Source organism: Phoca vitulina, unplaced genomic scaffold, assembly GCF_004348235.1.
Source record: "Phoca vitulina isolate PV1807 unplaced genomic scaffold, GSC_HSeal_1.0 scaffold3, whole genome shotgun sequence".
NCBI lineage: Eukaryota > Metazoa > Chordata > Mammalia > Carnivora > Phocidae > Phoca > Phoca vitulina.
The window spans coordinates 27,775,524-27,802,911 of NW_022589706.1; the positions used below are offsets into that span (position 1 = coordinate 27,775,524).

General features: G+C 37.6%; 1 protein-coding gene across 1 annotated transcript in view; it reads right to left on the reverse strand.

The window, feature by feature from the left end:
• Positions 1–744: 744 nt before the first annotated feature.
• SMIM14 (small integral membrane protein 14) overlaps positions 745–27,388 on the reverse strand; it is an 81,592-nt gene continuing 54,948 nt past the window's right edge. Inside the window, exons 3-5 of the mRNA XM_032400220.1 lie at positions 24,737–24,785; positions 6,994–7,136; positions 745–4,901 (exon numbers count right to left, since the gene is read on the reverse strand). Coding sequence (XP_032256111.1) covers positions 4,869–4,901; positions 6,994–7,136; positions 24,737–24,785 — 225 coding nt within the window. The 3' untranslated portion in view covers positions 745–4,868. The remainder of the gene's footprint in view (positions 4,902–6,993; positions 7,137–24,736; positions 24,786–27,388) is intronic.

Genomic DNA, 27,388 nt, shown 5'->3' on the forward strand with positions numbered 1-27,388 from the left:
GGATCCCAACAGATGCATTTCTTTAAAAACGACATAGGAAGGTTTCCTGGGTGGTTCAGTCGGTTAAGCATCTGCCTTCGGCTCAGATCATGATCTCAGGGTCCTGGGATCGAGTCCCGCATTGGGCTCTCTGCTCAGCGGGGAGTCTGCTTCTCCCTCTGTGCTCTCCCTCTCTCTCTCTCAAACACATAAAATCTTATAAAAAACAACACAGTAGACTTATTCCATAATGCTGAATCTGCTTTGTAGTACATGTGCTCTTTGATTCTGCTCAGTTCTTCAAAATGAATAAAAATAATGCAATTCAAATCCATTAATCATCAAAACATAGCCTGAGTGTCTGAGGTTATGAGCAGTACGGGAACCAAATATTTAAGAGGTAAGGCCTCTAGTGTTGCAGGGATTGTAAATATTTTTTTCTCATTCCTAAATTTCCTGGAAATAAGCAGAGTGTTATACAAGGGAATATGATTTTTTTTTTTTAAGATTTACTTATTTTAGAGGGGGTGGGGCAGAGGGAGAGGGAGAGGGAGAGGGAGAGAGAGAATCCCAAGCAGACTCCCCACTGAGTGCAGAGCCCAAAGCATGGCTCTGTCCCACAACCCTGAGATCATGACCTGAACAGAAATCAAGAGCTAGATACTCAACAAACTGAGCCACCCAGGCGCCCCAGGAATATTCTTTTTTGATATGAAAGTTGCTTTATTCTTAAAACCACACATATTATTCTTCATCCCTATCTATTCCCTGCTTCCCAAACATCTCCTTCCACCTCCCTTTCAAAAGACATCTTAATTTGGCATCTGACGGTTTAAAATGTTTTCTGTAACATAATTCTGAATAACACCCATTTTAAAGCAGAAAGTTAATAAACAAATATAAACACTGTTGAAATGTTTATTGAACCAACATAGTCCATTTGTTTGAGAAAAGATAGTAAAAGTTAAGTTGCCCAGGGGAAAAGATCACTTTGATAACTCCAGTTTTTAAAAATGTGAGCATGATAATCGTAGTTGGTGTTTATGGAATTTCTGGGTGGGGAGAAAAATTGACTCTTATAAACTGAGATCTGGAACTGAGACAACTATCAGATGAAATGGCAAGAAGCAAAAAAACCTTATTTTATGAGAATTCTACTTTCTGGGAGGAAAACTGATATTGCAGAACCATTTAATGAAAACTTAGTTTTACAGGGGTTCAGGTATCTACTGACATATATGACAAACTTTAGATTGAAATCATTAACTATCTCTAGGAAATTATATATTTCACAAATTTTGCTATTTTAAAGAACACTTAAGTATCAGACAGACACCATGCCAGAGCAATTTTACCATTTTTACATGTATATGGGGATTAATGATCTTTAGTATCTGGGTGCATTCCAGGTCATAAGACAAAAGCAAATCTTTACTTTTGTGTGTGTTCAGTATAGTTACACGTCTAGCTCCTTTGGAGTAACACAGGTCTGCTCAAATATATAATTAACACTATTGCATATTATTCCCTCAAAGCAAATGTCTACTAACCCTGTATTCTAGGAAGAAATAAAAAAAAGAATAAGGAAAGAAATGTAATTGCAACCTAATTTCCTAGAGATTCTCAGAATCCCTACTTCTGAATATTGGCCCCGCTGCTATTACATCCATATTTTTCTTGTAACTTAAAGTTCTCTCTGTGGAAGGCCTTTAGTTAGGGGTAAAAAGTCTTACAAAGAAACTGTTTAATAAAGGATGTAAACATTTTACTAAGCAAAAGATGCTTGCTTCATTTCCCACAAATGCGAAACAGAAAACAATACATTACTAACGTTTTCTATTTATTCATTAATAAAAAGTGCATAGTACAAGCCCTTTATCCCAGTCCAAGTACTCAGTAAAAGATTACAATAAACCCTGGATGGCACAGACATGATTTGTTTGGCATGATTTAAACATTTAAAAACAGCAATTAATATTTAGTACAATCACATGACCACTTTCGCTTTTAACAAAGTAATCATCAGACATGGTAACAAATACATATGCTTTTTCATTTAGAAATATTATGTTAAGACTAAACCTACTATTGCAACAACAAAAATTTAACCCCTTATGTGTAAACTCTTCATTTCTCCTTCAAGTTGCTGTTTTGTGTCTTAAGCTGATGAGCTGGTCAAATTTTAGCACATTTATTTAGAGTGACAGGCTTTAATTCAGAGTGGTAAATTTCCAAGGTTCCTTTGAAAATAAAAGAATTCAGTAATTCTATAAACACTATCACATCACATACCACAATGACACTAAAAGTAACCATGGAATAGCTGAACCTAATATTTACTTCAGAAAATCTCTGCAAGTTATTTAAAATACGACTTGCTGGCCATGGGATAGTGCTTGGATAGATACATGATAAAATCTTTTACTATACACTGTTCCAATGTTAACTTTTTCCATATGGAAAGCAAGAAAACATTATTTTGCATAAGGGACATTACATGACTGTAAAACAAAATAAACTTAATGTTATTTGTGGAATATTTAAGAGCCAAAAGTGATTAAAATATGAAGCTTTATCTTTCTTTTTTCCAGATTATTTAAAAATGACTGTAGCCACAGTGCCGGTGAGTGTTTATAAGCCAAGTAATGAATAAGAGTGTGCTCAATAAAAAGGCCACATGTAGAAGCTTTAAGAATTAAATAGAATAATATAAATTACTAGTTAGGTTAACAGGAACACTTTATATGCAGTAGTATGTGGTCTTTCTCAGGAATGTAGAGAAATTTTACAAGCAAAAAAACCAAAACTAAATATTTCTCTAGAAACTTTTGTTGCTAATTAAATAGATGGTCCATATGGAAAAGGTTAATATACTAGATGTACTGTCAATTAAATGTATGTGACAGAAAGGAAGAACCAGGAATAAGAATCTAGATTTGTAAGTCTCTAACACTAGACATTCTGTTTCCATGTCAAGGCCAATTGGCTTCAACCAAAGCCAATTCTCAATTACTTGTGAGCCACAGATTCAGTGAATGCATCAGTATCTCTGCCAGAGGTTGGCTTTCTAGCAGCTTAGAGAACAGACTGGTAGGATGTATGTGCAAGCCTTCAAAGTCCAGGGACCAAGAGCAGGAAAAGGAATGCTTATAGAGATTTAACTCCATCCCCTGCCATCCCTGCCCTTTCTGCATTGAATACTCTAACAGCTATAAAGCTGGGAAGGCTTCCAGTAGGCCACAGCAAGAGGAAGAACCTTAAATCTATGGTGCTCACTTATCCAAGATTTGACTTACCTGTGTTATGATACCCCTCAATTAGCACAAGTAATTAAGAGTAGGTGATACTATGTCAAGAAGTTGAGTACAAAGCTAAGATGCACAGAAGGAATGCAAGCAGTCAATATTGCATTACATAATGAAATGAAGCCCTTAAAAAGTTTATGGCCTAAAATGTATATAATAATAAAGGGGAAAAGAATACCCTAGGAGCGTCACACAATTGTATCAGAGACTCTATTAACAGTACAATGATATAGAGAAGTTTATTAATTCATACAAGTAATTTCTCAGATCGATACAGTGAAAAGCTAGACTGATCTGGGGGGAAAATCCTTACATTGATAGCAAAATATCTTCTAGCCCCCATAAACCACCTGTAATCACTTGCTAAGAAAAAAATTCCATAACCACATAGGTGATGCAGACTTGTTTTTATCTCATTTGTATTCATTTTCTTTCAAACTGAGCAAAACAATGCAACCTTTTACTTTTTATACATTTCAAAATTTTACTTATATTAATGCTCCTCCCCACCCCAACCCATCTTATTACTAAACAAGAAAGATAAGGGGTGAGAAAAAGATCCTTGATTGCTTTTTCATTTTCCTCCTTTTCCCTTGGAGTAAACCATCAAATATTTTCTGAAGTCAGAAGGATAACAAGAGACTCAATTTTTTCTTCACAGAAAAAAATAGACTAAATAAGTAAATAGCATTCAAATGTCAGTAACCCAATAGGCCCCCAATATAGCTTTAAGATAGTTCCATTTAACAGGGAAGTGTTAGAACAGAAAAGGTTCCTGAGAGGCACCCATTTAACAAATAAATTATAGCTTAAATTATTACTGTATAGAATATACCTGGCAAAGGCAGAAAGCATTAACTTTTTTCCTCCTTTCATGAACCTTATAAGGCTATAATGGACTATAAATCACCCACTATATTTAAATCATGTTTAAAGTTCTCCTAATATTAGACATTTTTGTGGGAATAAAAAACTTAGTAAACAACTATTTCATTTCTTCTCCCCTCTTTTTCTAGCCACACAAGCCAGTTGTAGTGGATGACACAGATTTGTAAAATATTCCAAAGGCTGCCACAGTCCCAAGAACTAGAAAAAACTGCCACCCACAAATAAACTATTACAGTGTGGTTCTAATTTTTTTTTCATACAATCTCAGACAACCCCAAGTAACTTTATAAATACCTTATGAAAAAAAAAGCAATTTTAAAACCTATCAAAACTATTTAAAATATTTAAAGGCAGAATCTCAAATTTCCTTCAATCAGGCTAGAAATCATCACAAAAAATTATGACCACAGTTACAAACAGAATGAGTGGAATGTTTAAGTTTAGGATAACCAAAAAAGCCCATGTAACTTTTTTAATATAATCACTTACTCAAATATACTGTAAAAAGGAATGGTGATAACACAGGAAGCAAAAATAAGCTTGCGAGTGAAATTTCTAGAAGCTCATGAAAACAATACCATCCCATATTGCAGATGCAAAAGGAAAAACAGTCTAATGGGGTTAAGAGTACTCTGGTCATCTTCGTTCATTTGGTCGTGCAAGGTGTTAACTATTTTCACTTCCCATATCACAAAGTTAGTCCACAGGAGGGGCTGGTGGATCTTGTCCCTGGCATTAGAAAGACAGAAATTATGGAACTGACTTCTTAAATCCCAGTGCAACCAATCTAACACATATAGTAAGAACGGAGCAGCATGCCTCCCCCAACCCTCCAATCCCTAATCATATACTTATTTGAACTTTTCATAAGTTTTTGCACAAGGGAACACTAGCTTAACACTATAATTCACCAATGTTTGTCTTATTCCTCCCTGTGGCATGGAAGAAAGGAAAACTATGTAACACTAAAATGATATGGATGAAACTGCGCTCCCTGACAGCTCCAGAGATGACATTTAAACCAATAAAGGTAGTATCATCCCTCTTGCTTAAGGTGACTGGGCATATTACAAAGTGAAAGGAGGGACTTTTGCTTCTCACTACAGAATGTCAATGAGGAAGCATGTGGCTCCAGTTGCTACTGGCAGGCATCCTATGACCACAAAGGGAGCCCACTGCGGAAGGAAGCTCATGGAATGAAGAAAGAAAGTCCGTCTTCGATGATACTGTTAAACAATCTAAACACTGACCCTACCTCTCTGGATTTTCTAATGTGTAAACCAATACAGCCACTTATTTAAACCAGGTGGAGCTGATCTTTGCTACTTGCAAGAGAAGGTATTTGAACTGGAAAGGAAAGATCAGAGCTTTTAGGAATCTTCAGGAAGATTCCATTTATTTACTCTGACACGTTATATGAGGCCCTGGTTGAGGGTGGTCAATTTTCTACTTGAAATTAGTATGTTTTCTTGCTTACTCCTAGGGCAATGGGCCTACTATCCAAGAACTGCTGGCCTACAATGAAGTAAGGTTTAGGGGCTGTCATCTTAAATTTCTGTCCCTTTTGATAGCTTCTAGGCCAGCTTATTAAGTTGGATTTCTTTAGCTGCAAATGTTGAGGAAGTTGCTCTTTGATATGAAAGCAATAAAACTGTACCTAGAAAGTAAGAAAAAACACTGAGGAGAAAGCATCTTATCAGGACAATATACAAGCTGTTTTATGGATAACTTCTTCTCCAAGAGAAAGAAAAAATAAATTTAAGGCAAATTTTTATATAGTGCTAATGATGCATTCTTTCTTAAAGTCAGCATGGCTACATATCTAAATGTTCTATTCCTAAACAAACCAAAGCACTGACCAATTATCATTCCACATTTGCTTTCTCCTACATAAGGAATTAGTTTAACTAAACTTCTAATACAAGACTGTGGAAAAAAAGAAATTATTTTAGGAATTCCACATGGTGAAGGTTGGAGAAGGGAATTAGTGGGATAATTTGGTGTTCAACAAGTGAATTCATCATGTAAATATCTTTAAAGAGGTAACACCCAAGTCAAATAGAAAAGAAAAAAATATAAATACCGGTTCTCAAAATAATTAAAAGGAATCCTTCAATGAAGTTTCTGTTAAAGACAGCACCAAAAACTCCCTGTTGGGTCACTTTATTTATCATATTTTTTATCTAGAAGGTTCTAAAAATGGTAGTAATCATGACTATCAAGATTTACCAACATGAATGAGCCTACCTCTCTTCTGTCAGTTCAGTTGACCTATTATGACGCAGAACTGGAAGAGTTTAAGAGAAATTGGATGGGAAAACAAGAGGAAAATGGGATTTCACCAGATAGGCTCAGGGCCTCTATTGTATTTAATAGCTAGGACAGAAGGGGAGAAAATGAAGTAGAGGGAAAAACATTTGAACTGTAGCTAGTAAGAGAATTTAGGGAGCTGGAACCATGAGAAGCAAGGGATCAACTGTGAGGAACTGGGGAGTGGAAGACTGAGATTTGAGAAATACTGCTGTAGATTATTACGAACTGGATCATTTTTTTATTAAAGAAAGACTGAAATGTGAGTAAAGATTGGAATGTATTTTAAAATTCTTTTTGGGCTACTGGTCTGTGCTTTTCTCTCTATGTAACTCCATGAAGACTAAGCCATTTGGGGTTGCAAGATTTACAAGGACTGCACTGGAAGAACTTATTCCGTGAGCTGAATCTTCCTTTTGCTAATTCTATTATTTCAGTCCAAACAAACTCCTTCTATTCCCAGACCATACCCATCCCCTACCCAAATGAATTTCTAATCCACAACACTTACATTATGAGGACTGGTTGGCTTGCCAGTTAGGTTGGATCCTCTTAGATTAGGAGGTCTCAGTAGAAACAAGATCACCGCAATAACCATCCAGGCCATCAAGATCATGGTAATACTGATGCCATTATCACCAGAGGGCCCTGGTACTAAAGACAAACAAAAAATATATTTGCAACAAAAACCGTAGCATGGTTATAATATTGTTAGATAATGTAAAAAGAAATCCTAATGTTTAAATGCCAATTTCAAAAACTGTATCAATATTAAAACTGTATAAATAATTTTAAGAAGTGCAATTATGAAATATTACATCTTGAATTTCCCTTTCCTCTTGTGAGAAAATCTGAATAGTAAACAGTATAAAATAGTCATAGGACAAAACCTATTATATAAGGATTTTAATAGTATAGTGGTTCTTAATATTTTGGTGTGATAGAATTCTTTGAGAGTTTAAAAAAATTAAGGACTCTTTCTACTCTAAGAACCCATATGTACACACTCAGTTTTGCATATAATTTGGGAAGGTTCATGAACTCCCAAAACCACCAATCCTTTACACTGAGATCTACAAAACCCAGGTTAAGATCACCTGATGTACAGTAAAAACACTCTACTTCAGGAGGGGAAAATTCTGCATTTTAATTATAGAAGCAGCATGAAAAAATAACAGAGCGTAAGGAAAAGGGACCATATGGGTTGTATAATACATAAATTAAAGATCCCTTTCATGATATTCTCAAACAAAGAGATAATAATTTGGCCTTCTTTTTTTGCAAAAAGAAGTTGGATTCAGATCTAGATATTCTAGAGTCTATGCATTTATCAAGAGAAAAAAGTCAGGGCTATGTGTGATGGTAGTAGTCTCTCCCAGCTCCTTAAGGCAGCCATATCTTATTTAATCCATTATAACAAGTACCTAGCATAGTGCCTGGCCCACAGTATGAGCTTAACAAATTTCTGATAAATAAAACAGACTTATAGTTGATGTACATTAGAGAACTCAGTTGTCAAAAATGAAAATTATAGATTAGATTTCTAAAGAAAAACATAGGTTACTAAAATAGTTCATCAGGACTGTAACTGTAGTTTTGGTCTCCCTCCCTGGAGAAAAAGTAAAAGAAATCCAGACAAGAAGTTGAAACTAAGCTGATGCACTGCATTGGGGTACGGGGGCCCAGGTCTCATTCCGAGGAAAGGGAAGGGATGGGTGGCCTTACGTGAGGCCAAAGGATTAGTGACCAAAGGGAACAAAAGTCAAGCACACTGCCGGGCTGGCCCAAGAGCAGGCTGGATAGGAATGTGGCCTCTTGTCCAAACCCCCATCACTTCCCCAGAAACAGGTAACATCGGACTCCAGGTCACCAAAACTGCATAATCACACAATGCATCAGTGTTTTTTTCCTCTATATCCATATCCACTCCTTTCTTTGTTCTCTCCTACTATACTAAACATGCCTCCCCTCATAACTAAGACAAATTTCTCCACTTAAGCTTTGGATCCCATCACTCTTGCAGAGATCTTATCCATTATCCTCTCTCTCATGTATTCAACACCCCACTCCGTTGCAGCCATCCTGCAAATCTCCTAAACACAATCAAGTTTCCACCCTCTTGGGGAAAAAAAAAATATCCCTCCTTCAAACCCTTTCCCTGTCCAGCTATCAAAGCTAACATCTTAAGAAATGACTATATTTCACTACCTCCCATTCACTCTTCAGGTGGGTACCCACCTCCATCCTGCAAACAGCTCTTCAAAAGGTCACCTATACACCTCCATGCTGGGAAGTCTCATGGATAATTATAGTGCTCATTTTCCATGACCACTTTCTCCTTTTAAAAACACTTTCTTCCTTTGTCTTCTTGCCTTACCACTGCGTAATTTTCTTTCTTACACTTCCCACTCCATACATGCTTGTTTTCCTCTTCCTGGCTTTTAAATTTTGGAATTCTCATGGTCAATTTTAGATTCCTTTCTCTTCTTGGCTCCACACACGGTCATCCTCACCTGTGGTTTCATTTACCTTCTATATGCAGACCACCTCTAAATTTATATATACCAACCCCAGCTCTTCTGAACTTCAGGCCAAATATCCAACTGTATGTCTACAACTATTTTTTTATCTTCATACCAACAGTTTTTTAAAAAAATTTTTATTTATTTATTTGACAGACAGAGAGAGCACAAGCAAGGTGAGCATCAGGCAGAGGCAGAGGGAGAAGCAGGCTCCCCGCTGAGCATGGAGCCTGATGTGGGGCTTGATTCCAGGACCCCAGGATCATGACCTGAACCGAAAGCAGACACCCAACCGAGTCACCCAGGCGCCCTTTCATACCAACAGTTCTTAGACTGTAGTATACGTTCCAGCCATTCAGCAGCTTCTTAAAAATGCAGATGGTTTAAATCTCACCTTGCACTTAAAATACTCAATATCCCAAACTAAAATCATGAAAATCTCTTCTAGCCCCATCCTCCATGCCCCACCAAGTTGGGTCTCCATTAGGCCAAAACTTAAGAAAACATCTATTGTTCTCTCTCAATGACCTTCTATTTACTCCATTATGAAGTTTTCTGTCAATTTTACTTCCTAAATATCACTCAAATCTGTCTTTTTCTTTTTTTTTGAGAGAGAGAGAGCATGTGTGCATGCACATATGAGCGGGGCAGGGGGAGGGGCAGAGGGAGAGGGAGAGAGAGAATCTTAAGCAGACTCCCCACTCAGTGCAAAGCCGATGCAGGACTCGATCTTATGACCCTGAGATCATGACCTGAGCTAAAATCAAGAGTTAGACGCTTAACCAACTGAGCCACCCAGGCACCCCCATCAAATTTACTTATAGTGGCATTCCATACCTGCTGAAGCTAGCATCACTTCTTGTCTGGTTTATTGTGACAGCCTCTTAACTGGTCTCCCCATACCTATTCTTGCCTTCTCTAATTCTATCCTCTGTGCTGCTCCAAGAGTGATGTTTTTAAAAAAGCAAATACTATTATTTTTATTACTAAATAATACCTAAATTTGAGTGGTTACTTTGAACCAGGCATCATCTCTGTTAATCCTTTAAAAAAAATTTTTAAGTAGGCTACACAAGGCTTGAACTCACAACCCTGAGATCAAGATCTGAGCTGAGATCAAGAGTCGGACGCTTAACCAACTGAGCCACCCAGGCACCCCAACTATTAATCCTAACAATCTTATTTTATGGTAATTATTATCATATTTTCATTTTATAGATGAGGAAACTGGGGAAAAAGGAGATTAAATCCCAATGTCATACAGTGGGTATGTGGCCAAACTGGGATTTTAATACAGCTGGTCTCATTCCAGAGCCTGTGTTCTTAATCTCTTTGCCACGTCAGAATCTCCGAAAATACCGCAGAGTGAGACAGAGCCCTGAAAGGTATTTGTCCTGTGAGTAGTAAAATTGGAAAATACAGATTTAAAAGGAATTTTTGATGAATAAATTTATAACTAGCAGTTAGGTAAAATTAGATTATTTAAAGTTAGTCAAAGAAAGATAACTGTGACTTCTACATATTATCACTTCTTATAGTGCCCCTCTCTCTCAGAAATAAAATGCTAGGTTAATTGTATAGAAGTACAACCCCAGGGGCACCCGGTGACTCAGTTGTTAAGCGTCTGCCTTCGGCTCAGGTCATGATCCCAGGGTCCTGGGATCGAGCCCCACATAGGGCTCCCTGCTCAGCGGGAAGCCTGCTTCTCCCTCTCCCACTCCCCCTGCTTGTGTTCCTGCTCTTGCTATCTCTCTCTCTGTCAAATAAATAAATAAAATCTTAAAAAAAAAAAAGTACAATCCCAGTGTCAATTCTTATATATTATTCAATGTGGAAAGTGGGTCTCTTTTTTTGAAAGATTATTTTTTAAGTAATCTTTACACCCAACGTTGAGACTCAAACTCACAACCCCAAGGATCAAGAGTTGCATGCTCTACCAACTGAGCCAGCCAGGCACCCCAAGTCTCTTAATTTTTGATACTCTTTGCACATAAAATACTCTTTAGTTGAACCTCAGATTACAAATTTACTAATTCATGTCTTAGACAAAGCAGCCCTAGCAAAATGTCTACTCCTCTGTAAGACTCTCATAGTGAGGGGTGCCTGGGTGGCTCAGTCGTTAAGCTTAGGGTTTAAGTCTTTAGTTACAAGGAAATGTATTACAAACAGCTTGCCAAATGGAATATTAACAATAAAGCCATTAACTTAGCTGGACACCAGGAAGATGAAAGAGTAGAGAGGGATGCTCTAAGAGCTGGTAGATCCCAAAGGACTATTTCTTTAAACTGATACAGGTTTCCAGTGGAAAAGTAGAAACAGAACAACAGTGAACGTGATTCATTAGCACCAGGAGGCTTTAACTCCGCAATTCTGGGGTTGTAGAGAATAATTACATTATCTTCAGCACAGTTACTGGTTTTCAAGTTTATTTATTCCAGAATTAAGTTAGTGATAGAGCCGGTTTCCATACAACACTTTATCTGAAAGGCAGTCTTTCTGAAGAGTTAGCAGACTTACTCTACAGAGCAAAACTATGGGTGAACATGACAATGAAATGGAGGTTAGCTCAATATAAAGAATCATGCAGCAACTAAATCTGCTAATACATTGCAGCTAAATTCTGCTACCACACAAAGTAATAAGCTCCATATTCAATTAAATCATCTCAAATACATGCAACATGATACCATGGCAGGCACAATGGGTATTGTGATACAGTAAGAAATAAAGATTTGGTTTTCATTCCAGTTCCTGGCACAGAAATCCTAAAACCCTTGGAATTTCCCGAGAGATAGGAGAGAAATGTCATTTGTTGTTATCAATAATAAACCCGAGTGTATGCTAATGAGGTCACCTGGGTAGGCCCCTAGAGAGCTTCAGAATGGGGTCTGGTTGCCAGAGTTGGACCATATAATTAGAGAGCTTGAACTTTCAGCTCCACTCCCTAACCTCCAGAAGGAGAGGGGCGGGAGATTTAGTTAATCACCAATGGCCAATGATTTAACCATTCATGTCTACAGAATGGAACCTCCATAAAAACTCTAAACAGTGGGGTTCAGCTTCCTAACTGGTGAATACCTCGAGGTGCTAGGAAAGTGGCACACCCAGAGAAAATGGAAACTCTGTACCCCTCCACCACATACCTTGCCCTGTGCAACCCTTCTATTTGACTGTTCTTGAGTTGTACCCTTTATGATACACTGGTAATGTATGTTTTCCTGAGTTCTGTGAGCCATTCTAGCAAATTACTGAACCTGAGGAGGGACTGTGGGAACTCCTGATTAATACATATTTTATGAAAACAGCATAAACTCACTGGTGAAAATTTGGAATACAAAGAAAATTCTATTGCCCACAGGAAACAACTGCATAAACCATTTAAAAACATGGCTTTCAAAAAGGATTTCCACCAAATGCTAAAAGAAGCAGGGAGAAAAACTGGCCAATATAACTAAATTAACATTTAAGCTCTAGAGTTTTGTCTTTATATTTAGATTAAGGAAATGAAATTTCACTCCAAGAAATAAAGAGCGTATTTGGTTTAAGGTGCGGCTGGCTCAAGCATCACAAATACCACAAATGTAATAAATACTTGTTTTTCCATAAGGAGTTCAATTAAGATTATTTTCAACTAGAAGAACAGGTTTTAGCTTTACCTGCTAGGGGAAAATTCTGAGCTGCTTATTAGGGGGCACACTGTAGATTAATGAATGCTACTGAAAAAGCAACATAAAGAAATCAGGAGTGGAGGAACCACCCATCATCCCAACAACTAACACAAAGTCGGCACATTACCATTACCTTCTTGTCCAGAGGCATATGATTACCACTCTGTTGCACCAATGGACAATGTTCTGACAAAATTTCTACTTTGGGCTAAGCACTGTACTAGCTCCTATTTCTCTAAGTTGTTATATTTAAAGAATTTAATGGGACATCCAGTTTACACAGTGGTAACAATAATTAATAGTGTAATAACAAGTCCCTTTATAATAGTACCTTACTGTGTTTTAGCTTCATATACAAAATAAAGTGGAGCTCAGCTTCAGGGATGATAAGTATAAGGAACTAGCCTATTAATAAATGCAATTTGGTAATATGCAAAAAGCCTTAAAATGTACATAAAATGTAGCAGAGAGTTAAAATGTTGGGATTTAGAATGGGATCAAACTTAAGTTGTTATCAACTTAAAATAGACTCTAATAAGTTGTTATATGTAAGCATAATGGTAACCATAAAACAAAAACCTACAGTAAATACACAAAAGATAAAGAAAAAGAAAAATAAGCATAACAATAAAGAACAGTCATCAAACCACAAAGGAAGAAAGCAAGAGAAGAAAGGAACAGAAAGGAACTACAAAAACAGCCAGAAAACAATGAACACAATGGCAATAAATATACACCTATCACTAATTACTTTAACTGTAAACAAACTAAATTCTAGAATCAAAAGACACAGAGTGGTTGGGTGCCTGGCTGGCTCAGTAGAGCTTGTGACTTTTGATCTCAGGGTCATGAGTTTGAGCCCCACGACGGGTGCAGAGTTTACATGAAAAAAAAAAAAAAAGGCACAGAGTGCCTGAATGGATTAAAAAAAAAAAACAGTGGCTCAGTCGTTAAGCGTCTGCCTTCAGCGCAGGTCCCAGGGTCCTGGGATTGAGCCCCGTATCGGGCTCCCTGCTTGGCGGGAAGCCTGCTTCTCCCTTTCCCATTCGCTCTGCTTGTGTTCCCTCTCTTGCTGTGTCTCTCTCTGTCAAATAAATAAAATCTTAAAAAAAAAAAAAAAAGACTCATTTTAAATGTAAATGACATACACAGACTGAAAGTGAAGGCACAGAAAAAGATGTTCCACGCAAATAGAAACCAAAAGAAAGCTGGAGTAGCTATACTTATATCAGATAAAATCAATTTTAACACAAAGACTATCAGAGACAAATAAGGGCATTACATAATGATGAAGGGCAAATCCAATAAGAGGATATAACATTTGTAAATATTTATAGGAGCACCTAATATATAAAACAAATATTACAGACCTAAATGAAGAAACAGACAGCAATACAGTAATAGGGGACTTCAATACCTCACACCAATGGATAGATCATCCAGACAGAAAATCAACATGGAGGGGCACCTGGGTGGCTCAGTCATTAAGCCACTGCCTTTGGCTCAGGTCATGATCCCAGGGTCCTGGGATAGAGCCCCGCATCGGGCTCTCTACTTCTCCCTCTCCCAATCCCCCTGCTTGTGTTCCCTCTCTCACTGTGTCTGTCAAATAAATAAATAAAATCTTAAAAAAAAAAAAGAAAATCAATATGGAAACACTGGCCTTAAATGACACGCCAGACCAGATGGACTTAACTGTACATACAGAACATTCCATCCAAAAGCAACAGAATACACATATTTCCCAAGTGCACATAGAACATTCTTTAGAACAGATCAGATGTTGACCACAAAACAAGTCTTAATAAATTTAAGTGGACTGAAATAATATCAAGCATCTTTTCTGACCACAGCAATATAAAACTAGAAATCAATTAGACAAAGAAAGCCGGAAAATTCACAAATATGTAGAGATTAAACATGCTACTGAACAACCAGTGGGTTAAAGAAAAACAAATTTTTTCAAAGACAGTATTCACCCACTTTTATTTTATGTATGTATTTATTTTTTATTTTTTTGATGTACTGTTCCATGATTCATTGTTTGCGTATAACACCCAGTGCTCCATTCAATATGTGCCCTCTTTAATACCCATCACCAGGCTAACCTATCCCCCCACTCCCCTCCTCTCTAGAACCCTCAGTTTGTTTCTCAAGAGTCCATAGTCTATCATGGTTCATCTACCCCTCTGATTTCCCCCCTTCATTTTTCCCCTTCCTACTTTTTTTTTTTTTAACATATAATGTATTATTTGTTTGAGAGGTACAGGTCTGTGATTCATCAGTCTTACACAATTCACAGCACTCACCATAGCCTGTACCCTCCCCAATGTCTATCACCCAGCCACCCCATCCCTCCCACCCCCCACCATTCCAGCAACCTTCAGTGTCTGAGATTAAGAATTCCTCATATCAGTGAGATCATATGATACATGTCTTTCTCTGACTGACTTATTTCGCTTAGCATAATACCCTCTAGTTCCAACCATGTCATTGCAAATGGCAGTATTTTTTTTTTTTATGACTGCGTAACAGTCCATTGTATATATATACCACAATTTCTTTATCCATTCATCTGTTGATGGACATCCTGGCTCTTTCCATAATTTGGCTATTGTTGACATTGCTGCTATAAACATTTGACATTGCTGCTATGCACGTACCCCTTCCGATCACTGCATTTGTATCTTTGGGGTAAATACCCAGTAGTGCAATTGCTGGGTCGTAGGGTAGCTCTATTTTCAACTTTTTCAGGAACCACCAGACTGTTTTCCAGAGTGGCTGCACCAGCTTGCATTCCCACCAACACTTTAGGAGGGTTCCCCTTTCTCCGCATCCTTGCCAACATCTGTCGTTTCCTGACTTGTTAATTTTGTGAGGTGGTATCTCATTGAGGTTTTGATATGTATTTCCCTGATGCCGAGTGATGTTGAGCACTTTTTCATGTGTCTGTTGGCCATTTGGATGTCTTCTTTGGAAAAATGTCTGTTCATGTCTTCTGCCCATTTCTTGATTGGATTAGTTGTTCTTTGGGTGTTGAGTTTGATAAGTTCATTACAGATTTTGGATACTAGCCCTTTATCTGATATGTCATTTGCAAATATCTTCTCCCATTCTGTCGGTTGTCTTTTGGTTTTGTTGACTGTTTCCTTTGCTGTGCAAAAGCTTTTTATCTTGATGAAGTCCCAATAGTTCATTTTTGCCCTTGCTTCCCTTGCCTTTGGCGATGTTTCTAGGAAGAAGTTGCTGCGGCTGAGGTCGAATAGGTTGCTGCCTGTGTTCTCCTCTAGGATTTTGATGGATTCCTGTCTCACATTTAGGTCTTTCATCCATTTTGAGTCTATTTTTGTGTGTGGTATAAGGAAATGGTCCAGTTTCATTCTTCTGCATGTGGCTGTCCAATTTTCCTGACACCATTTGTTGAAGAGACTGTCTTTTTTCCATTGGACATTCTTTCCTGTTTTGTCGAAGATTAGTTGACTATAGAGTTGAGGGTCCATTTCTGGGCTCTCTATTCTGTTCCACTGATGTATGTGTCTGTTTTTGTGCCAGTACCATACTGTCTTGATGATGACAGCTTTGTAATAGAGTTTGAAGTCCAGAATTGTGATGCCACTAGCTTTGCTTTTCTTTTTCAACATTCCTCTGGCTATTCAGGGTCTTTTCTGGTTCCATACAAATTTTAGGATTATTTGTCCCATTTCTTTGAAAAAAGTAGATGGTATTTTGATAGGCATTGCATTAAATGTGTAGATTGCTCTAGGTAGCATTGACATCTTCACAACATTTGTTCTTCCAATCCATGAGCATGGAACGTTTTTCCATTTCTTTGTGTCTTCCTCAATTTCTTTCATGAGTATTTTATAGTTTTCTGAGTACAGATTCTTTGCCTCTTTGGTTAGATTTATTCCCAGGTATCTTATGGTTTTGGGTGCAATTGTAAATGGGATCAACTCCTTAATTTCTCTTTCTTCTGTCTTGCTGGTGTATAGAAATGCAACTGATTTCTGTGCATTGATTTTATAACCTGCCACTTTACTGAATTCCTGTATGAGTTCTAGCAGTTTTGGGGTGGAGTCTTTGGGGTTTTCCACATAAAGTATCATATCATCTGCAAAGAGTGAGAGTTTGACTTCTTCTTTGCCAATGCGGATGCCTTTTATTTCTTTTTGTTGTCTGACTGCTGTGGCTAGGACTTCTAGTACTATGTTGAATAGCAGTGGACATCCCTGCCGTGTTCCTGACCTTAGGGGGAAAGCCCTTAGTTTTTCCCCATTGAGAATGATATTCGCTGTGGGTTTTTCATAGATAGCTTTTATGATATTGAGGTATGTACCCTCTATCCCTACACTGTGAAGAGTTTTGATCAAGAAAGGATGCTGTACTTTGTCAAATGCTTTTTCTGCAACTACTGAGAGGATCATATGGTTCTTGTTCTTTCTTTTATTAATGTATTGTATCACATTGATTGATTTGCGGATGTTGAACCAATCTTGCAGCCCAGGAATAAATCCCATTTGGTCGTGGTGAATTAATCCTTTTAATGTACTGTTGGATCCTATTGGCTAGTATTTTGGTGAGAATTTTTGCATCCATGTTCATCAGGGATATTGGTCTGTAATTCTCCCTTTTGATGGGGTCTTTGTCTGATTTTGGGATCAAGGTAATGCTGGCCTCATAAAATGAGTTTGGAAGTTTTCCTTCCATTTTTATTTTTTGCAACAGTTTCAGAAGAACAGGTATTAATTTTTCTTTAAATGTCTGGTAGAATTCTCCTGGGAAGCCATCTGGCCCTGGGCTCTTGTTTGTTGGGAGATTTTTGATTCTGCTTCAATTTCCTTAGTGGTTATGGGTCTGTTCAGGTTTTCTATTTCTTCCTGGTTCAGTTTTGGTAGTTTATACATCTCTAGGAATGCATCCACTTCTTCCAGATTATCTAATTTGCTGGCATAGAGTTGCTCATAATATGCTCTTATAATTGTTTGTATTTCTTCGGTGTTGGTTGTGATCTCTCCTCTTTCATTCATGATTTTATTTATTTGGGTCATTTCTCTTTTCTTTTTGATAAGTCTGGCCAGGGGTTTATCAATCTTATTAATTCTTTCAAAGAATCAGCTCCTAGTTTCATTGATCTGTTCTACTGTTCTTTTGGTTTCTGTTTCATTGATTTCTGCTCTGATCTTTATTATTTCTCTTCCTCTGCTGGGTTTAGGCTTTATTTACTGTTCTTTCTCCAGCTCCTTTAGGACTAGGGTTAGGTTGTGTATTTGAGACCTTTCTTCTTTCTTGAGAAAGGCTTGTATTGCTATATACTTTCCTCTTAGGACCGCCTTTGCTGCATCCCAAAGGTTTTGAACAGTTGTGTTTTCATTTTCATTTGTTTCCATGAATTTTTTTAATTCTTCTTTAATTTCCTGGTTGACCCATTCATTCTTTAGTAGGATGCTCTTTAGCCTCCATGTATTTGAGTTCTTTCCCACTTTCCTCTTGTGATTGAGTTCTAGTTTCAAAGCATTGTGGTCCGAAAATATGCAGGGAATGATCCCAATCTTTTGGTACCAGTTGAGACCTGATTTGTGACCCAGTATGTGATCTATTCTGGAGAATGTTCCATGGGCACTTGAGAATAATGTGTATTCTGCTGCTTTGGGATGGAATGTTCTGAATATACCTGTGAAGTCCATTTGGTCCAGTGTGTCATTTAAAGTCTATTTCCTTGTTGATCTTTTGCTTAGATGATTTGTCCATTTCAGTGAGGGAGGTGTTAAAGTCCCCTACTATTATTGTATTGTTGTCAATGTGTTTCTTTGATTTTGTTATTAATTGGCTTCTATAATTGGCTGCTCCCATGTTAGGGGCATAGATACTTACAATTGTTAGATCTTCTTGTTGGATAGACCCTTTAAGTATGATATAGGGTCCTTCCTCATCTCTTATTATAGTCTTTGGTTTAAAATCCAATTTGTCTGATATAAGGATTGCCACCCCAGCTTTCTTTTGATGTCCATTAGCATGGTAAATGGTTTTCCACCCCCTCACTTTCAATCTGGAGGGGTCTTTGCGTCTAAAATGAGTCTCTTGCAGACAGCATATCGATGGGTCTTATTTTTTTTTATCCAATCTGATACCCTCTGTCTTTTGATTGGGGCATTTAGCCCATTTACATTCAGGGTAACTATTGAAAGATAGGAATTTAGTGCCATTGTATTGCCTGTAAGGTGACTGTTACTGTATATTGCCTGTGTTCCTTTCTGGTCTATATTACTTTTAGGCTCTCTCTTTGCTTCGAGGACCCCTTTCAATATTTCTTGTAGGGCTGGTTTCGTGTTTGCAAATTCTTTTAGTTTTTGTTTGTCCTCGAAGCTTTTTATCTCTCCTTTATTTTCAATGACAGCCTAGCTGGATATAGTATTCTTGGCTGCATATTCTTCTTGTTTAGTGCTCTAAATATATCATGCCAATCGTTTCTGGCCTGCCAGGTCTCTGTGGATAGGTCTGTTGCCAATCTAATGTTTATACCATTGTAGGTTACAGACGTCTTGTCCCGAGCTGCTTTCAGGATTTTCTCTTTGTCTCTGAGACTTGTGAGTTTTACTATTGATGTTGGAGTGTTGACCTATTTTTATTGATTTTGAGGGGGGTTCTCTGTGCCTCCTGGATTTTGATGCCTGTTTCCTTCCCCAAATTAGGGAAGTTCTCTGCTATAATTTGCTCCAATATACCTTCTGCCCCTCTCTCTCTTTCTTCTTCTTCTGGGATCCCAATTATTCTAATACTGTTTCATCTTATAGTATCACTTATCTCTCGAATTCTGCCCTCGTGATCCAGTAGTTATCTCTTCCTCGGCTTCTTCATTCTCCTTCATTTGTCTTCTATATCACTAATTCTCTCTTCTGCCTCATTTATCCTAGCAGTTAGAGCCTCCATTTTTTATTGCACCTCATTAATAGCCTATTTGATTTCGACTTGGTTAGATTTTTAGTTCTTTTATTTCTCCAGAAGGGGTTTCTCTAGTATCTTCCATGCTTTTTTCAAGCCAGCTAGTATCTTTATAATTGTCATTCTGAACTCTAGTTCCGACATCTTACTAATGTCTGTATTGATTAGGTCCCTGGCAGTCGGTACTGTTCTTTTTTTTGAAGTGAGTGTTTCCGTCTTGTCATTTTGTTCAGAGGAGAACAGCTGAATGAGAGAACAAAATGCTAACAGGATAACGACCCCAGAAAAATATACACTAAACAAATCAGAAGAGACCCAAAACCGGGGGAAAAGAAAGGGAAAGAAAGAAAAAAGAAAGGAAAAGAAAAAGAAAAAAAGGATATGATCAAATATGATCAGGCTGGTGAATAGATCAGTGCCACACACTAGATTTTGGGCGTATTTTGGTCTGTTAGAAGAAACTGCCTCCCAAAATTTTAAAGAAAGAAAAACTTATATATGTACAAAAATAAGGGTAAATATGATGAAGGGATGAAATATGACTGTAAAGATGAAAGTTATAAAAGATTTTATAAAAGAAATTGATAAGTTGGTTGAAAAAAGAAAGAAATTTTTTAAAAAAAGGGAGAGAATGTGATCAGGCAGGAGACTAGAACATAGCCATACACTAGAGATTTAGGGTATATTTTGTCTGTCAGAAGAAACTGTATCCCAAAATTTTAAAGAGATAACAACTTATATATATACCAAAAATAAGGTTCATTTAGGCATAGATGCCTTCATTCTATGCCTTCATTGTAGGCATAGAATATGACTCTTCCAGAAAGTGGTCACTTTTCTGTTCACAGAGTTGCTGCTCTTCTTCGATCTCCTGTTGGGAGTTCATAGGTGTTCAAAATGGTTTGATAGCTATCTAGCTGAATTCCTGGGACCAGACGAAATTTAGGACTCCTACTCCTCTGCCATCTTGCTCATCCTCTCTATTTATTTTTATTTTTGAAAGTAGGCTCCATACCCAACATGGGGCTTGAACTCAGGACCCTGAGATCAAAAATTATATGCTCTACCAACTGAGCCAGCTAGGCACCCCAGAAAAAATTTTTATAAAATCAAAAAATATCCCAAAACAAACAAAAATGGAAATATAACATTTTATGGGATGCAGCAAAAGCAGTTCTAAGAGGGAAGTTCACAGTAATAAATGCCTACCTCAAGAAATAAGAGAAGTCTCAATCTAATTTTACACCTCAAAAGCTAGGAAAAAAAAGAACAAATGAAGCCCAGAGTCAGTAGATGTAAGGAAATAACAAAGACTAGAATAGAAATAAATGATACAGGGGTGCCTGGGTGGCTCAGTCGTTAAGCATCTGACTTCGGCTCAGGTCATGATCCCAGGTCCTGGGATCGAGCCCCGCATCAGGCTCCCTGCTCTGCAGGAAGCCTGCTTCTCCCTCTCCCACTCCCCTGCTTGTGTTCCCTCTCTCGCTGTGTCTCTCTCTGTCAAAAAATAAATAAAATCTTTAAAAAAATAATAATAATATCATTTATAATTGCATCAAAAAGAATAAAATACCTAGGAATACATTTAATCAAGGAAGTGAAAGACCTGTATGTTGAAACTGTAAGACACCCAGGGTTGCCTGGGTGGCTCAGTTGTTAAGTGTCTGCCTTCAGCTCAGGTCATGATCCCAGGGTTCTGGGATCGAGCCCCCTTCTGGCTCCCTGCTCAGTAGGGAGCCTTTTTCTCCCTCTACCCCCGACTCTTGCTCTCTCTCGCTCTCTATACACACACACACACACACACACACACACACACACACACACACACACATATATCTCAGTGGAATAGAATAGAGCCCAGAAATGAACATGCATATATGATCAATTAATTTACAACAAAGGAGTCAAAAATATACAATGGGGAAAGGACAATCTCTTCAATAAATGGTATTAGAAAACTGGACAGCCATATGCAAAAGAATGAAACTGGACCACTATCTTATACCTTACACAAAAATTATCTCAGAATGGTCAAAAGATTTGAAAGTAAGACCTGAAACCACAAAGCTCCTAGAAGAAAATACAGGCAAGTTATCTCCTTGACAAAGGTCCTGTCAATGACCTTATGAATCTGACACCAAAAGTGAAACCAACAAAAGCAAAAATAAACAAGTGGGACTAATAAAAATGAAAAGACTTTTTTTTTTTAAGATTTTATTTATTTATTTGACAGAGAGAGAGACAGCACAAGGAGGGGGAGTGGCAGGCAGAGAGAGAGGGAGAGCGGGGAGCCCCATGTAGGGCTCGATCCCAGGACCCTGAGATTATGACCTGAGCCGAAGGCAGATGCTTCACTGACTGAGCCACCCAGGTGCCCCAAACTAAAAGACTTCTGCACAGCAAAGAAAACAATCAACAAAATAAAAAGGTAACCTACTGAATACAAGAAAATATTGCTCTTTAAAAAAAAGGGGGGGGTGCCTGGGTGGTAGAGTCAGTTAAGCATGCAATTCTTGGTTTCAGCTCAGGTCGATCTCAGGGTCATGAGATTGAGCCCTGCGTCAGGTTCCATGCTCAGCACAGAGTCTGCTTAAGACTCTCTCTCCCTTTCTCTCTGCCCCTTCCCATTGAGCACATGCTCTCTCTAAAATAAATCTTTAAAAAAAAGAAAATATTTGCAAATCATATATAAGGTGTTAATATCCAAAATATATAAAGAACCCATACAACTCAATAGCAAAAACAAACCATCTGATTTAAAAATCATCAGAAGACTTGAATAGGCATTTTCCCAAAGAAAACACAGATGGCCAACAAGTCAAAATCACTAATCATCAGGAAATGCAAACAAAACCATAATGAGATATCATCTCATACCTGTTAGAAAGTCTATTACCCAAAAGAAATAAGTGTTGGTGAGGATACAGAGAAAAAGAACCCTTGTGCACTGTTGGTAGGAATGTAAATTGGTGCAGCCACTATGAAAGACAGTATGTACGTTCCTCAAAAAATTTAAACAAGAACTACCATTATATGATCCAGCAATTCCACTTCTTGGTTTTTTCCAAAGAAAATGAAAACATTAATTCAAAAAGATATATGCATGCCCATGTTCACTGCAGCACTATTTACAATAGCTAAGAAATGGAAACAATCTAAGTGTCCATCAATGAATGAATGGAAAAAGAACTTGCAGTATATATATATACACAATAGAATATTATTCAGCCATAAAAAACAATGAAATTTTGCCATTTGTGACAACTTGGATGGATGTGAAATAAGCAAGACAGAGAAAGACAAATACCACATTATCTCACTTACATGTGGAATCTAACAAAACAAAACAAGCTCATAGACAAAAAGAAACTACTGGTGGTTGCCAGAGGGAGGTGAAGGGTAGGAGAAGGTGAATTGGAAGGAAAAAGTAAAAAACAATTTAATTAATTCAAAAATGTGCATACAAAGGATGTTTGTTCAACTATTATTTGTAATAGCAAAAGATGTATCAGCAGCCTAAGATTCCAACAAAAGGAAATAATTTAAACACTGGTATATCCTGGGGCGCCTGGGTAGCTCAGTCGGCTAAGCGTCCAACTCTTGATTTCAGTGTAGGTCATGATGTCACGGTCATGAGATCAAGCCCCAAGCCGGGCTCCACACTCAGCGGGGAGTCTGCTTGAGATTCTCTATCTGGCTCCCTATGCCCCACCCCCCGCTTGCTCGCAGGAGCTTGCACTCTAAAATAAATAAAATCAATCTTCTTTAAAAAAAATAAACAAACACTGGTATAGCCCCATAAAGTATTATTATTTAGTCATTTACTATTTTTTAAGATAAATATATACTGATATGTTTATAATACAGTAGTGAAAAACAACACATACACAGTGATCCCATTTTCATAAGTGTATTTGAAATTAATTGTGCCAGGTTTCACCCGCCTATTAATGTCATATTTCTATTCTTAGTCAAATTATGGCCTAAGACAGAACTGGCTTAAATATTAGTTATTAATTCCCCCCAAGTCATTTGTATCCTAAAAAAAAGATGCCTCACCTAACAGCCACCAAATCTAGGGGCACCTGGGTGGCTCATTTGGTTGAGGCTTCAACTCTGGGTTTTGGCTCAGGTCATGATCCTATGGGTTGTGAGATCGAGCCCCAAATGGGCTCCATGCTCAGTGGGGAGTCTGCTTGAGATTCTCTCCCCTTTCCCTCTCCCCCTGCCCCTCCCCCTACTCATAGACACACATGCTCACTCGCTCCCTAAAATAAATCTTTAAAAAAAAAAATAGCCACCAAGTCTCTCAGCTATATTCACAATGCAGGATCCATCTTCCTGCTCTCATTCTCACTTTACCATCAACACTGCCCAAAAAGCCACATTAAGAAACCTCCCAATTGCCTATGCTCTCTAGAGAATGCCAATGTCAGAGCCAAAAGGCCCAAAGCTTCCAAACCATAGGAAAGAATGGCTTCCTTCCTTCATTCAGAAGTTCCCAAAGCTGCCAACAGATGCAAAGAGATGCTACAGAAAGGGTGAGGGGTTTGTGCTAGCAGCCTTGATGGTCCGGTTCGACCAGCCAAAAGTGCACTTTTACACATATGTTTGCAAAGAAAAAGGTCTGAAAGGTTTTGCACCAAGTTGTCAGTAACGGTTATCTTTTAATATTCTGGAAGTTTTTTCTTATCTATGATTTTAAAATTTTCTTCAGGGGCGCCTGGGTGGCTCAGTTGGTTAAGTGACTGCCTTCGGCTCAGGTCATGATCCCAGGGTCCTGGGATCGAGTCCCACATCGGGCTCCCGGCTCAGCGGGGAGCCTGCTTCTCCCTCTGACCCTCTCCTCTCTCACGCTGTTTCTCTCTCGCTCGCTCTCCAATAAATAAATAAATAAAATCTTTAAAAAAAAAAAAAAATTTTCTTCAATGACCAGAGTTTGTTTTCGAGGCAAAAAAAAATTTTTTTAAGTTAAAAAATGAAATATTTAAGTAGGAAATACATTACTGAGAACCATTTCCTTAAACAGCAAACTGTAAGAAAAATTTCCAACAAATATTCACAGTCATCGGTCCTCTAATTCTGCCCCCAATGCCAAGGTTCCTCCTGTCTCACCATTACTTACATTCCTGAAGACATTCTGTGTCTGTGCAGTAGGACTGGGACTGCCTCAACTACAATGAATAAGAAGAAAGGAAAGTTAGCCATTGGACTTAACCAAAAATGGATAATCTTTATTAAAAAATCATGTTTTATTTTTTAATGAATACTACCATAGTAGATATACCGTACCTTCAGAATCAAATACAAACACAGACTACACTGAAGAGCAGTCCAGCTTTGGGGGACTTTCTTCTACTCAAAATAATTTTCAAATATACTGTGATCTAGTGTAATTCACTCATCTAAATTAAGGAATTAAAAAAAAAAATCACCTGTGACAGAAAGTCCTGTTGCACGTTTTAGACTTCTCGAAGGAAAAGCACTAAACTGTAGAGAAAGACTACTAGAAAGAGAGTAAACTTTGTTAATGAGATTTTTTTTTCTCATTGACAATTAGAAGCAGATAGAGAAAAAACAGATTCTACTTGTAGAAAGTTCATCTTTGAAAGGGAGCAACATATTATTTCCCCTTTTTGCTTGTATCTGCGTAAACAGTAGCTGGATAAATAAGAAACTAATAAAAATGGATACCACAGGGGTTGAGAGAGAATGGAGGAGTAGACTCTGACAGAGATGAAAGCTAAAGTTTTCAATGTCTATCTTTTTACAAAATTTAATTTTGGAATGTGATTATCAATTTTAAAAAGAAAATTTAAAAAGAAAAAACCGATCGTAAACATACATCATCCTTTTATATTCACCCTATGCTGAGGTATTTTAGGATGTTTAGAAATGATAATATGATAAATCTTAAAATAGAGATGACTATACAGTAAAGAGAATGAGGAGCATGCAACTTTTCAAATCAGCCTTGTTACTATATAATAACACCCTCCCTCCATTACAGCAATAACTCATGACTTGCAGTTGCTTGGGAAAGCAACAACAGAGCCGTTGTGCCTAGCTGGTTAAGTATGAGCTCTGCAGAACGACCTCCACTTCAAGTCTAAATCTGCAACTTTCTAGAGTTTCAAGGCCTTGGGCAAGGTCTTTAACACTTCTAAGCTTTAGTTTCCTCACCTGGTAAATGGGGATAATGTTACCTATATTTGAGTATTAGGGAGGATTAAAATAGATAACGCATGTGAAATGTAATAACAACCCAAGGAATGTTAGCTATTATTACGACCCTGCCACACCAATTACAACCTTATCTAAACAATTACTGCAATTAACAACTACACAAATCATTTTGTAAATTGTTCTCTAAGATGACTGGACTTGCTTTGGTGTGTACCTCTAAAAGTCATCCTACTTGAATTAAAATGGGAAAACAGATCTTAATGTAAAAATATGCTGTATATCCTAGCCCTAAATATGAAAGGAATTAATCAAAAACCTCTTTAAAAATTATACATTCTATGGCCATTATCAAAAAGACAAAAAACAACAAGTGTTGGCGAGGATATGGAGAAAAGGGAGCCCTTGTGCACTGCTGGTGGGAGTGTAAATTGGTGCAGCCACTATGGAAAACAGTATGGAAGTTCCTCAAAAAATTAAAAATAGAATCACCATATGATTCAGCAATTCCACTTCTGGGTATTTACCTGAAGAAAAGGAAAATACTAATTTGAAAATATATGCACCCCCCCACATCACTGCAGCATTATTTATCAGAGTCAAGACATGGAAGCAATCTAAATGTCCATCAATGTACAAATGGATAAGGAAAATGTGGCAAATATATATACAATGGAATATTATTCAGCCATTTAAAAAAAATGAAATCTTGCCATTTGCAACAACATGGATGGACCTTGAAGACATTAGGCTAAGTGAAGGAAGTCACAAAGAAAAAGATAAATACTGTATGATCTCACTTATGTGTAGAATCTAAAAACAAAAAGCAAACAGAGCTTATGGATAAAGAGACCAGATTCAATTTACTTTGCCCAGATCCATCAGAGGAATCACTATGTGTGACAGCTCTAGCCTGATGAAATGTATTTCTTGAGTAATAAGCCTTGAATGTTAAAATGATTCCTTGATCCATGGGCTGCAGATTGGATGCTGTGTTAGCAGGCATGAAAACAACATTCATCTTGTTGTAGATCACCATCACAGCTCTTGAGTAACCAGGTGCACAGTCCATGAGCAGTAATGTTTTGAAAGGAATCTCTTTTTTCTGAGCAATAAGTCTCAGCAGTGGGTTTAAAATATTCAGTAAACCGTGTTTGAACAGATGTGCTGTCATGCAGGCTTTGTTGTTCCATTTATAGAGCACCAGCAGAATAGAGTAATTCTTAAGAACCCTAGAATTTGGGGAACAGTAAATGAGCACTAGCTTCAACTTGAAGTCACCACCTACATTAGCCTCTAATAAGACAGTCAGCTTGTCCTTTGAAGCCAGGCGCTGACTTCTCCTCTCTGGCTAAGAAAAGCCCTAAATGGTGTCTTCTTCCAATAGAAGCTGTTTCATCTACATTGACAATCTACTGTTTAGTGTAGTTAACCTTCATTGACTATCTTAGCTAGATCTCCTGGGTAACTTGCTGCAGCTTCCAGGTCAACACTAGGGGCTTTACTTTACCTTGCACTTTTTGTTATAGAGATGACCTCTTTCCTTAAAACCCATGAACCAACCTCTGTTAGCTTCAAACTTTTCTTCTGTAGC